Source organism: Numida meleagris, chromosome 4 (assembly GCF_002078875.1).
Source record: "Numida meleagris isolate 19003 breed g44 Domestic line chromosome 4, NumMel1.0, whole genome shotgun sequence".
NCBI lineage: Eukaryota > Metazoa > Chordata > Aves > Galliformes > Numididae > Numida > Numida meleagris.
In genome coordinates, this window is record NC_034412.1 from 88730524 (window position 1) to 88745512 (window position 14989).

General features: G+C 38.0%; 1 protein-coding gene across 5 annotated transcripts in view; it reads right to left on the reverse strand.

Moving 5' to 3' along the window:
• RGS12 (regulator of G protein signaling 12) overlaps window positions 1–14989 on the reverse strand; it is an 86835-nt gene that overhangs the window by 56863 nt on the left and 14983 nt on the right. For all 5 annotated transcript variants that reach the window (XM_021394885.1, XM_021394883.1, XM_021394884.1 and 2 more), the window contains exon 3: window positions 8677–8796. In XM_021394885.1, the coding sequence (XP_021250560.1) occupies window positions 8677–8796 (120 nt within the window). The remainder of the gene's footprint in view (window positions 1–8676; window positions 8797–14989) is intronic.

A 14989-nucleotide genomic window follows, 5' to 3' on the forward strand; every position in this document is an offset into this window, starting at 1 on the left:
AATTTCTTGCATCCACAGCACTCAGCAGCAAGGCGTTCCACAGATCTCCTTTCCTGCTGCACGAACAACCATTCCTCAGTTTGTTTTGCTCCTGGCTTCAGCTACCCTCAGTTAATGGTGCTGAAGGAGGTAGCAAGCAGTCAACCCTAGTTTTTTGTATGCCACCCACGATTCTGTACTTGTTATACCTTCCTGAACCTTTTCCACTTCCAATACATTATAACATTTTGAAATAAAGAAACCAGAACACAATTTTCAAGTTGCCAAAAGTGTGAGCAAAGCACAGTATTTATACCGTAGAATCACTATGTGGTTTATTTTCCTCTGTTACTTCCCTAATAATTCATAACACAAGTTTTTCTGGTTTACTGATTGAGTACAGAACTGATATTTTTATACAACTGTCCCTTATAATGCAAAGACCACACTTCGGAGAGGAAACAGCTCAGAGACATAGATGCCATTTGATATAAGAAGCCAGGGCGATTTTGCCTCATTTGCATTGCTTTACATTTATGTACATACATTTTCATCGGCCATTTTGTTGTTCAGGCATGCAGTCTTATAAAAGCAGTCTGCTCTCATCTTCAGAGACTGTTTGTGTCCTTGTTAATTTGAGTAACTTCACCTCACTGCTCACCTTCTTGGGAGGAGCCTTAAAAGATGTTCTTGAATCAACAAGTGTAACATTAGAAACTGAAGCAAGGGTTATCTTTAAGCAGCAAATCATTCTGGATTTTAATAACAGACCTCAGTGCTGAAAGCTGTTTTTCTGCCTTAATGTCAGGGGGTTGAGGTACCTCATGAATTAGAGCCAGGAGAGTAAATACGTTCACAGAATCATAAAATCACTAAGGTTGGAAGAGACGTCCAAGATCATCCAGTCCAACATCCACCTACCACCAGTATTTCCCCACTAAACCACTTAAAAGAAGTCCAGGTATCAGAGGTGACAGCAAAAGTCACCCTCGAGAGCTTGCCCACCTACTATTGACTGTTACATTGCTACTCGGAGAAACTGGAATCAAGTGGATGGAGCCAAAATAAGCTCTGATACCTTATGTGGATGAGTTAAGGCAGCTACCTTAAATTGTTTATCCAGGCTGATCCTCATAGTGAGGGCATCAGAGATACTGACAGCTTATGAATTTAATCAAACATCTTAAGTATGGTGGTGCCAGCTACTGGCTAGAAGTAAGGCCTGATGTCTGAGGATGCAAGCAGAATACAAGCTCTAATCATAGAATCATGGAATGTCCGGGGTTGAAAAAGACCTCAAAGATCATTGAGTTTTAACCCCCCTGCCTTGGGCAGGGTCACCAACCATGAGACGAGGCTGCCCAGAGCCACATCTGGCCTTGCTTTGAATGCCTCCAGGGTTGGGGCATCCACCACCTCTCTGGGCAACCTGTTCCAGTGCATCACCACCCTCTGAGTGAAAAACTTCCTCCTAATATCTAACCTAAATCTCCTCTGTCTTAGTTTGAAACCATTCCCCCTTGTCCTATCACTATCAACCCACATAAACAGTTGTTCCTCCTCCTGTTTATACGCTCCCTTCAAGTATTGGAAGGCCACAATGAGATCTTCCCAGAGCATTCTCTTCTCCAAGCTAAACAAGCCCAGTTCCCTCAACATTTCTTCATAGGAGAGATGCTGATATCTAAAATAATCTAGTCCCTGAAAGCATATACTACCTGTGGTTCTGTGACAGAAATTGGCTGGGGAGCCAAGCACAGAGGTAATAAGGCTCGGACACTGCTTGTGTGGCAGGGTCAGACAATTGATTCCTGCAGGAGAAATTTCTGCATGCGGTGCCAACTGTCCTTCCACATATGGGCAATGAATTCTCCATGGAATCCATCCCAGGCAAATCTGTTCATTTCTTGTCAGGCACCAAAATGCAGAATGAGCACTGCTGCACGCACCTCACAGTGCAAACACAGATGAGATTAAGCTCTCAGCACACTCTCTGACTACTCATTTTCTTATGTGCAATTCAGATCAAATTTCTTCAAACTCTGAAATAAAGAAATTAACTCAAAACTGTAGAAAACAGAAAACTGTAGAATTACCAAAGTATGGTTGCTTTATCAAGAGAAAACAAATCTCATTACTCTCAGTGTCTGCAAAATCACAGTTTCACATTCTGGAATGTATTTAGAAATAAGTACCTTCAATTCATAAAAAACAAGAGGATACACGCAACTGGTACCCATCTGTTGACAAAGCCACCTTGGTTGGACACTTTACAAAACACATATGAAGTGTGAAGAACATAAGAACTTTCCATAATAAATGTTATACATGTAAGAAAAACTTACAGCAAACTTTCCAAAATTATGATACACTAGAAAATGTCCTCAAAGGTTTAACATAAATGCCAGTGCACAATCTGTGGGGGAAAAAAAAGTGCACTGCTAGTCTTACTTTGTCCTCCTTTAGGGAGCAGCAATGGATACAACTAACATACCTTATAAAAAATGCTGAAGTCTGAAGCAGATGCTCCAGAGTATGCTGAAAAGAGTCTGAAGTTCTTAATAGAGCAGTCTAGAGAGCCAAACATTAAAAAATCATATTCTTGGAAATCTTTAACAAGCACTGAGAATGATGTTAGCAAGACAAATTCTAAAGGATAATACGTGCATCATTCAGAATGAGATGACGGTACCCTAGAGCCATGCTAGCTATAACCGTAGTGGTCAAATAAATAGTGCCGTGAGCTGCTGTGTAGTTCCAAAGATAGCTGGTGCTTTCTGGCTCCTGCCACACCACCAAGCTCTCCCAGCCTCCTATCAATGAGGTTGGTTGCATCCAAACTGCCTATTGGGAATAGTGATGCTATCCATGGGGGCAACGCCTAAACCATGTCCACAAATCATTTGTAAAAATACACTAATTGGCCTAGGACAAAGCCGCATAAATGACAACTCTGACAGCGCAAGAGGACAAGCATTACACTCCAGTGCATTTCCCCGTGTCCTGGCCCTGTTTCATTTTACAGCACAGGTGTACAGTCACTGAGCAGCACAGTTAGTAAGGAACTTCAGCTGACAATGTAACAGTCAGAAGCCTGAGCAGAGCAGAAGTTTGGAATTCCTGTCAGAAACGCTGGATGCTTTAAAAGCCTTAACGAGCATCTCCATGACCACATAAACTAAATGTAAATCAAGGTCAAGAAATGAATGTTTAATTGCATGACCAAATGACACTATTTAAAGATGTGTATGTTATAGTTCAGCCAGAAGGTTTGGACTTGCATAGCAAGTGACTGTAAAATCACTAAGCAGACATCTTCCACTTAGCGCTGTCTGAAAAGCTGACACCTAGTGGCACGTTCCAAGAAACAGGCTCTGCCACGCACTGCTACTTCACCAGGCAGCACCCTACAGCCTCTAACAAAGGGAAAAGAGAGAAGAGAGTTTAGGGTTTGCTCACAGACCCATGAGACTTCCAGAACAGCAAGTTAGGGGCTGGATTTTGTTAGCATCCAGAATTTAGAATATCAAAATACTGACAGTGTAATGTGGTAAGAGCAGCCCTTTAAGAATTCTATTACAAAAATGCTAACAAATACAGAACTACTTATGTACAAAATACACAGAATCATGGAACGGTTTGGGTTTGAAGGGATGGTAAAAATCATCTAGAACCACCTCCCTCACCCAGCTGGCCACACTTCTTTTGATGGAGCCCAGGATATGGTTTGCTATCTGGAGAATTTACTGGAGATCTTTTTTCCTGCATGCAGTTTTGTTCCACAACTGGCCTGTTTTCTATCTTCATGAAGGCAGACTGAGGACAAGAATGTCTACCAGTCAGTTACATCTCAGGTAAGAATTAGGACAAAATCCATGCAAAAATGCAATACTTAAAGTAATAGAGGGTGGAATCTGTGTATACCAGCAGCACACAGTAAGTTATCACAGCTTAATGTAATTGGTAAAACTTAAGACAAAAATATACATTCTTTTCAAATTTCAAATTCACAAATCTAAGCTGGGAATGAAGAGGCCCCGATTTAAACCACATTATTATAGTAGACATGGTGGTATTGAGGCCATGGTGATGATCTAAGATTGCTGGTGAGGAAAACTTTGCAGAGGGTGTTAATGCTTTTTATTAGATGGACTTACAGGGTGGGAAAAGTTTGGGGCATGCTTAACTCTTCTTGTCTGATTTTCCTAGTACACTAGCTGGCCTAACACAAGCTATTATCTCCCTGTGTAAGCTTTGTCTGATTATTTAAATCAGTCAAACAAAGACAGGTACCCACTTAAAAACTCATTATTAAGTCAAATGAGCATTTAGGGTTTTTTGCCACCCACAGATGCCAAAGCTAATATCCAGCAGAGGCATGTCATTCATTAGTATAAAAACCTCATACTGAGGAGATGCGTTGTATGCTTTCAATTAGCAGATGAAATGCAAAAGAAGTTGCTTCACTGGAATTAACAAAACAGAGAAAGAATCAAGCATTATTATCTCTAATAACAGCTAATAATACTAGATTATTAATGGTTATAATTAAGACAGAACATTCTAACAAAAATTCCTAACACTAACCATTAAAAGGAATGTATGATACATTCCAACTTTAAAAACGTTGCTGAAATCTAGAAATTTGATACAATAAATGTTCTTTTTCATATAGGACTTAGCTTTAAGGCTGCCAAAATGGGATGAAGTCAAGAAGAAAGGAAGAAACAGCTATCTTTTTTGTTCTGATATTTAGTTAAAATAATTAATATTCTTCAATTTTAAAAAGATTTCTAAATTAAAAGATTATTTAACAATATTCAGAGTAACAATATTCTTATTCATTTGTGTAAGACATGAGGTCTCTCGTTATATTATTCTGCCTATTTTCAACCATAGAGGAATACCACAGGAACAAGTTTCAGAACACCTTTCAGGAAACTCAACAGCTTTGAGATGTTCTCCTTGGCTACACAGAAACCCAAATTTGGTGATTTTGAGGGAATGTCATAAGGGTCCCCCATTTTGATTGATTTCAAGAAAAGTTAAGATATGAATGTAACAAGCTGCAGTTGAAAATGTTATGGAATGTGGTGCTAAAATTGATGCTGGAAAGAAAAGATGATTCTGTTTGATGCAAGTTTTTTAAAAGGCGGTATTCTAGTTTCTGCAGTCTCATAGAATCATCTTTAATGTATTTATAAATCCACAGGAACTGTCTTTTCCAGGACAGAGTCCTGCAAGACAGAAGATGAAACCAATGGCACTTCCCTACAGGGAAGAAATAAGAAGGATAGAATCAAGTCCTCTCATTCAATAGCTTTAATATATTCACTTAAGCTTATACCTATGAAGCAGCAAGTATTCTCTGAAGTATGATTGGTGGAAATCACAGATTAGCATAGTTGTGAACAGGTACTATTTCATAACAACAAATGATTCACATGGAAAAAATTACTAACTTCGTACAAAGTAGCAATTTTTTCTTAATAGAAAAAGGTTTATTGTAAATTAGTAAAGAAAAAGCTCTGAATACAACTATGTGGTTGACACACTAATTTTCTGAATTCAGTTCTAACTGAAGATAATAATATTCAGCTTTGGTGTAAACAAGCACAATTTCCAATTCAGAAATAAAAGTGCATTTTTTGTGTTTCACGAGCCATTTTCCTTACCACAGTCCTAGCATAATGTCATCCATTAAATTTGTACACTCATTCTATTTTGATCTCTACAGACTTAGAATGATCTTGTATACAGATTCTATTAGTAAAAATATCTACAGGTTAATTCTACATATCTGTATATATATTTTTAATGTGTCTAGAGCTTCTACAGGTAAGGGGAAATGCTTAAGAGGGGACAATGTATCATTACAGCTAGTTCTAACTTTATATGAATATTTCCTGTGAGCATGTAGCCAATCATAATATAACTATTAGAAAGAAAAAGTGAAATATTCTCTTGCAGTCACTGGTTTGTTTTATGCTCGGATAGTTGGGGAAAAAAAAAAAAAACAACTGCAAAGGAACCGCGCCACCTTATGGCAGAAGACAGCAAAGCTGACAGCTGGTAGCTCACACACACAGCTCCAAAGCTAAGAGGAGTAAGTTCATCCTCTCATATTAAGTACGAATGCAACCTTCTTCAGACCCAGAACAAATGAAGTGCGTTCATAAAAGAAACCGCATGGAACCAATTTAGAAAAGTAACCTGGATCACAGCAGGAATCAAACCCACAACCTTAGAAAAGCAAATTCATTTTCAAACATCATGTTTGGGTCAGTAATTTATCCATTCTGCTGAAACAGCTGGAAAGAATAAAACAACTGAGTAACCTATATAGTATGTTCATGAACATTACTCCAAAGGTGGAGTCTCTAAGAATTTCCGGCTATTGTTATTTCCTCTTCCAGTGACTCTAAATAGATGGCCTGAAATAATCTAAACATGTACTGAGAACATTGTTTTCCACTACACCTAGCATAACTGTGGGTCAGGAATAATGCTGCAGCAGCAACTTTAAGGCTAGATCCAAAAATCAAAACATCTCAGTGCTATTTTACTTTGACTTCTGAAATTTTTGAAATTATTCTCAAGGTTGGTATTTCTCCCAGTGGCAAGAACACACAAAAGCAAAATTCTCCTGTGGCATGCAGAGACAAAAACAAGTTTTGAAGTAAAAAGAAGCGACTGACAGCAGTCCAGATCCAAGCAGCTACAGGTAATAAGGGCATTAATCTAAATGTAGTTTTTAATAATGGATTGTTTTTACTTTTCCAATTCATGCCTTGGCCTAGGATGCTCAGCTTCCCCACCCAATGTAACAGCTTTAGCTATTAGGACACTGCAAAGCACTGAGAGTCTTCTCAGTCCTTCCAGCTGGTGCTATTCAATTTATAAACATTAGTGAATCCTGACTGGGACACAAAGTGAGAAAAATGAACTTTTTAGGCAAGAGATATCTTTCTGAAATTAAGAGGGAGTAAGCACCAAGTCCCTATTTTAATGAATATTTACACACTGCAAAACTGCTCCTGCACAGAAATTAAATTATATCCTGGGTCTTTAAAACCCTCTCAGAATATGAATTGTGGACTTAAATCTCGATGAACTCTGAATATGGAAGAATGTGGTGTAAACTCCGGTTTTCCTAACTATCACACACAAGTTACTAGAACTCTAGATATTCTGAGAAGGTTCTCTCTTACTGTGACCAGAAATTCTGTCAAAACTAGCAGCAAGTTTTTTAATTTAGAAAAGTCACCATCTTCTAATGAAGAAAGACGTATCTAGATAGTTACCGAGCAGCTGTATCTAGAGGATCTTGCTCTGCTAATTAAAGCTTTGCACTAACTATATTAAAAGTTAGGAGTGTAAAGAAATGAAAAAGTATTTTCTGTGATTGGTTAAAAAAAAAAAAAAATAGCAAGACACTTAAAAGCTCCGGACAAGATAGAAATAGACCACAATGGAAAAAGGGTACATTCTTTTCCTTTAAAATATCTGAAGAATGAGGAATGACAGATCCTACCTGCATTCCCTACGCACGCCAGAAGCTCCTTCCATATATTCCGTTCCCTAAAACTCCAGTGCACCAATCTCTCCTCTCCTTTAGTTCAGAGTTAACGAAATGCCTCTTCCTACATTTTGCCACAACAGGAAGCTCAAAATATCTCTTTCTTTCCTCCTCCCATCGCAAACGCTTTTTATACACCTCCTTCCCATCTAGAGGAATCTGCATGCCGTATTCCTTCCCATGCCAAAGAACAGTATAATCTGTATTTCATGGTTCCTGTGCCAATAGTTCTGCACATATTTGTGTTTCTGCCCAACAGCAAGCCTTCCACAGAAACATGATAAAGGAGTAAGGGAAAATTCTCCCCCATTTGCCTTCATGTCACTATGGGTCAGGTTCTCAGGAAGAAGCACACTAGAAGAGAAGATATAACGAAGCCATATTCCCTCAGCTTGAGGGAGACATATGGCAGGGCAGGAGCAGCTGTTCTTATTCAGGTGGCTTTTCATTCTCTGCTTCCACAAAAATCAGTAAAGCTTGGCCACTGAGGCCCATGCATTGGCTAACCTTATGTACCAGATGTGAAACAGTGTTACTATATCAGAAAGACCCAAAATCACCATATCAATCACAAGCACCAAGGTGATTAGGTATTCCATTTTCCTACTGCTGACACAGGAGGAAAAACTTATTTTTGCCTTTTTAAAACAGGAATTTTTCCATACTCTTAAAGCTACGTTCCTTAGGGAGTTACGTAAAGAGCCTGTTCTTCATACACAACCCTCGCAACAAATTTAATCAAAATTTTCTCAATGCAATGACTATCAGCTAAATGATACAAAAAGACTGATGAACATTAGGGTTTTCTTTCTTCGTTATTAATGTTAATGAATTTAAACTATTGTTTTGCTCAATATGACCAGCTGTGATAGATAAAATAAAGTCAAAATTTCCCATGGAAAGAATGGCTACTGCTAGTATCAATGCAAACTATTCAAGAAAACTCAGAAAATCAGGTTAATACCTGAAATCTGCATTTCCCTCACACAAATGCCACACTGTCATTAGTAACTACATTACACTATTGGTATTGCTCCTTTTCTTCATTTATCATCAAATTAACTACTGTATACCGCTCTCCAGGACTCATTTCTAAGTTTTAAGTGGAAGTTAATTACCTCCAGGTCATCCAGCGAACGAGTAATACTAAATCGCTTCGATCTCCCAAATGATCTTCGAACAGAAGAACGCTGCGGAGGAGCCTGATTTAATCCCACCAGACGTCCAAATTTTGCACCCTAGACAGAACAGAAATCATACATGATTATTCTACTTTTTTAATTTTAGTATTTTATTGATCACAGTGGCAGCATCTGAATTTTAAACAATCCTACTTTTGTCCAGCTTGATGGCATTGATAGGTACAGGATTCCAAGAAGACAGATTTGCAAACCTCTAGCAAGTTAACTAAAATCATTAAATTACAAAAGTGCTTTTCCAGACTCAAGTCAGATATGAATATTTAGCATTAAGTTACTGCATCAATATGAGTCAGGTTGCTACAGCATACACATACTACCTGTAAGTATTAGTAACTAGGCTACATGTAAGTATTAGTAGATAGAGCTTAACTAAAAGCCAGATAGGCATGGCTCTTTATTGCTTTACTTGAAAATTCTTACAATGACAAAGTATTTGTCTTTTCCATTGGAAATTAAAATCCTAGAAGTCACCTCAGTTTCTGTTGGAATCTTTCTCCACAATAAATACATATATATATGTATATATTTATTAATAGTTTCACTACTTTACCATTTTTTTCACTATGGTAAAATCCAGCTTTTTAAATCACACAATACAAAGTGCAGGAAAAACATTAATCTTTTGTTCTGAGGAAAGAAATTACCTCACTCTGATGACTAGAATGGGTGCTGCAACAATTAAATCTAATAGTTAGCTGTTTCCCCCACAATCATACTCTTTCTCCTCAAAATGTCACCAAAAATCAGTTACATTGCAACAGCTCAGCTTGTACAGAGCTAGTTTGTGCCAAATTGAAAATTTAAGCTTCAACTTAACAGTCGGCACACAGTCAATGACTGGTGCTAAGCAGATGTACATAAACTCACTACATTATAAAAACTTGTGATTATGTGCCTGAAATTTTGGATTTTTTTCACAGTAACATTCAGTGTGGGAAAAAGTCCTTCTTGTCTTCCAGTGTTCTCTTTCACTGTAGAAAATAATGCAGTTTTGTTCCGAGTAAATTTTCTTCTGTTTCATTTCAGCACCTTTCTTCATCACAGTTAGCTTTAAAAATATTTATTAGTACTTTTAGAGTTGCTTATTGGAATCTTTGCAGTATTTACTAAAGTGTATTTTTCTATTTGTTTCTTCCTTTGGGCTACTTTCTGTGCTCTCAGTGCTGAAATATGTTGGTATCCCTTCAATCCTGTGACTGAATATCTATAAGTAAGTCACCAAAAGAACAATCATATATTTCACACTTCCAGTCTCACACCAACAACCACTCCACAAAGTAGTGAAGAACACTGAGAATATTACACCACGTCCTTAGTGCAAAAACATCAGCAATCCAACAGTAGATGTCTGTTTAATTCTTCCTACAGAGTCAATACTATTCTTTAGCAACAGACCTCCAAGAGTCACCAATAGTAGCAATTGGTAGCTTAAAAGCCCATAGAAACATCAAGACATAACACAGTATAAAGAAATCTGGATCTGAAGTATGCAGCAGGACTCATCTCCAGCTTCTTCATTAAGTATGAGGAGTGATCCATTTTTATGTGAAATCTCTTTCCCTCCTTATTTCTGATTTCGTAAGGTATTTTATTGGCTGAGAAGAAATGGGGCAGCTTCTGCCAAGGAAAACTGGAAAGCTGGCAACTGGAGATCAGCTCCTAAGGTTTTTAAGAGTACATTTAGAAGTGCAGTATGAAGAGCTAAGATGGCTTTTGCTAACACAACCAACTGAATGTGAAGACAAGAAACTTGCTAGCTGGAATTTGTCACAGACAGCACCCGCTGGCATGAGGACAGCTCCTGCCTTTCTGAACTCTTCGGAACTCATCTGCTCACCCAGGCAGGTACCACTGCAGCAGCCATGCTCAGCTCACATCAGTCACAGTGCTTCCAGCTTAAAATGAAAGCTTACACCTAATGAAAGAGTTTGTGTCAAACACTGCGTTCCACTCCGTTCTGCAGTATCCATTTTTACCACACAGCATAGCAAAGCAATAATGTGGCTGCTCCTGTGTCAGGATCTTCTTGGTGAAGCAGCACAGATAGATGCGCACAGCTCTCAGGATTCACCACTAGCCAAGTATGACCATACCACTTTGGGAATTTATATTTCATATAAAGATCTGAAATAAAAAATATTATTTTTTTCATATTTTTATATCAGTAAATTACTGATAAAACAATCAGGCTATGAACAGCTCAGTAAATTTTAGGGCTAATGAGACTAACAGCATCAATAATGTGAGCACAACTAGTATTTTGAAACTAATTAAATTGTTACACACTATGGGTTCTGTTTAATGGTCTCTCATGTATTTCCCAAAACAAGATGCATCTCCTGGAGGACTTCATCTTTCAGAAAAGAAAACTGGTGAAAAGAAGCAAAGGAAAAAAAAAACCTATCAATAGCAATCATTTTTATTTTGAATAACGAATACATATTCACTTTTCCTTCTACTTCAGCCCAGAAAGAACATAAACTGTCCAGTGTATGTTTAAATAGCAGAGATTGCCAAATACAGTTCTGGGACATTAAGGTATACAACCAGAAAACATAGAAAAATAATTAGCAACAGTGACACTACAAATTGCAGGAAGAGGAACAATCTGCCTGAAGACAAAGCTAATTCTATTCCACTGAGAAGCAGATTCTAGATAACATTAATTCTCAGCAGATGACCCATTTTAGAAGGAAATGCAGCTTCCCCAGCTATGTACAGAAAAATAACAACAAGAAAGAGGGAGAGTGGACAAAAATAATTGAATACTGTGCAGTAGTAGAAGACAGAAAATTAATGCTCCAAATTCTTCTTTATGTTTTTTTACATTTTTACACAAAACTCACTGAGCACTGATGGAACAGTAAAGATAAGAGCAGGAAAATAGAGCTTGAGAATAACAGTGCTTAATGATTAGAAGAAAGACAAATTCATGGAGTTAATGATTTCCTCAACCCATTTGGATGGTAATTGCAATTAGAAAAATGTTTTCAAGTGACAAAAATCTCTCCCTTGCTCTGAAGAATCAAATTAATAATCTAGGAAATTAAGGAAGACATTGCTAAAAAATTTTAAAAGAAACTACTGTTCACAGAATATTTAATTTCCTGGTAATGTATTTCAGACATCTCCCTTTTCATGCTTTCTTGACTCCTTTCTAGACATTTAGATATTCAGATTATGAAAGTATAACTCCTTCTGCAGATAAGTTTTTAAAAATTGCCTTCCATACACATATGCATTAAAAAAAATCATGTAGTTTATGCAAACAGCAGCAACATCGTGGTAAATGTGTTTCATGGCACTCTGAAGAGCTGGAAATAAAAACATCAATGACTTGAAAAGAGAACCGACGTTGCAACTACAATGTATTAGCCAACTCAACTAAAGCAATTCACAGTATTTACTCAAAGAGAGATTGCTAGTGCAATGACTGATTAATGGAAATTTTGCAGTCTATTATCCATAAAGAAATTATCATCGTTCTAAAAATCTTCACTACAATCTTAAGCAAATATTTAAAAATATGAAATGAATCTTGAAAAAAAAATCAAAACAGTGCCTGTAGCTCTGACCCTTCTGTAGCTTATGAAATGAAAGAAACTCTGTAACTTATGAAGGGATGTAATCCTGTTTGTTAGGCAAGTCCACAGCCAGTTCTGTCAGTGCAACTGATGCTGCACCCTGCCAACCCTGGACTTAGAAGCAGAGGAGCTGTTAGAGTTGGAAGCACTGAAGAGATGCAATGTGAAACCTTGGTTTTCAACGTGATACCATGATCTGTGCGGGAGCACACAGAACCAAGCTGATGAAACCTTATTAATGATTCAGAATGCAATGAAACCAAACACTTTTAGAAAACAGTTTCAATTAGCTTAAAGAAAATCCCAGCTACAGAATGAGCTGCATCACACTCTTATTGTACCAAATGCAATTAGCAAATATTCTTAACAAATTGTCATACAAAACAACTTGAAATTTCCATTTTGTACTTCATGGCCTTTGTGTCTCTCTCTATATATTGCCCACTTATCCAAATACCTGTGTGTAAGTAAGAGATTCCTCTCCTGCAATACCTCAGTTTTAAAGCTAGGAGGAGAAGGAGGGAAGCAGCAGGAGAGGATATCAGCAGCTCCTGGGGAACAAGGACCTGAAATGGGAGATTTGTGCTAGGTATTCACAATTCAAAGCAACAGCTCACAGGGAGCTGGGAGCTGGAAGCCAGAAAGGGGTAAAAAGGAGAAAGAAAAACTGTGAAGGGTAATGCCAGCTTTACAAGATCTTGCCAATTTAATCATTTAAAGGACAACACATTGCAATTTGTGACCTGGAGGAGAAACTAAGGGGATGAATCTTACAGGACAGAGATTTTGGATTATACGTAGAAAAGCAAGAAGAGAGGGAGAGGAGCTAACTTAAAATGTTACAAGAACAGCTCCTCTATCAATCTATGTTTCCAGAAAGATGCATTCAATGCATGTTTCACAATGAAAGTTAATCTCACAAGACTCACCTGTATGAGAGTGAAATAATTTTCAAAAATGTTTGAGGAAAAAAACCCATAACATAATTGCATGTAATGAACAAAGTTTACAAGTTATAAAACAAAAGTATAGTCACTGATAAGTAATCATTTTGATAGAAGTTGTTTTCTCCTTCTGTTCAGGTGGAACAGGTACGCTGTCCACTGTCCTGATCACTTAAGACAAGCTCCAGAAAGGGTCACGCATGTGCTCAAACAGCTTCATTAAATACCACAACTTCATAAATACCACAAAAAAGGACATAGCAAAGGGAGGATGCAGATATTCACTGATGTTATTGTGAAAGAAAAGGGGACATCACCACTATGAAGGTCACAATTTAAGTGGCCTTTATAATACAGCATTTACTACACTCTGTGTGTCACAAAGCTTAATTATAGCCTCTATTAAATCATCTCATTTGGATCTGTCCAACTCCTATTTCTAGCTATTGAAGCTTTTTAAAACTCTCTCTGCTTTTAGATTTGACTCTTTGACTTTGTATGGTAAAGTGCATAATAAGCATTTTAGTGCAGAACCCAGATGCACAGAGATCACATAATTTGAAACTTCTGTGGATATTCAAAACACGCCAAGTTTACTCTCAGCTATTAAGCAGCAGAAGGGTCAGGCTGAAGCAGGAGTTCATCTTTACAAAAACATGCAGTTTTAAGACTTCGGGAGAAGAGTTCCTAATTTAGACCCTTCTGAAAAGTGATGGGAAACACAGATGCCACAGTAATCCGTTCCAGACAGTGCAGAGCTATCAAATAAAACCGAAAGTCTTGGGAAATAATAGAACAAAGAAGCTGATGCAAATATTATTCTGTTACCGATATCAGTCTCAAATGCTGCTCTGCAGTGTCTTCACCTTCCTCTGTTGTCCTCTGCCATCCCTAACCTCCCATTTTCCTGACTGTGGGTGCTGTCAGCTGAGTGCCCCCACGCTACAGGGATGCAGAGAACGTAGAGTATGAGCCCCCTTCATCCATCTTCCCATCCTCCAGCATCAAACACAACTCTGCCTAAAAACTGACAGTGGAGAGTTGCAGAATGTATAAAGTGAGGGTCTCTGGGGCCTGAGAAAAGAATGCATTGAAAAATAGGGTACACTGGGCTCAGATCTCTCTCTAGTACCCTGAAGGACATAAAAGAATCTGGGAGGAAAATGAGAATAGAGCTTGCCATGGTTCAATCCCCTGGTTCAAAGCAGAGAATCCTGGGGGCGCAGGTAGTCATGCTCAGAGAATATCAAACTCCGTATGATATGGGACAGAAATAGTAATACCCTTCAGGCTGCCCTGCACTGCTGCCAGCAGGAGACTGGAACTGAACCTCATAAAATCAAATCAAGTGGGGACAGGCTAATTAAAAAAGGCCAAGCATCATTCAAGCTTTACAGCTTTTCCACAGAAAGATTCAACTGCTAGTACTCAATATTATTGATCAATGGATTTAACCATTTTTAAGAACACCTCTTTAATAATCAGTTGATAATGACACATTTCTCTATCCTGTAACCATTACAACAGCATTTAGAAGGGCAGTTAGGCCTGTAATCTAACCAAGAACCAGGTCGGATTTCATACAAGATTCCTAGGCACCTTCGGAAGACACAAAAGAGCCATCACATCACTCTGGACATGCAAGTAAATGAAATCTGCTTTTTGTCTCCTGTAGTATGGACACCAGGCACAGGACAATGA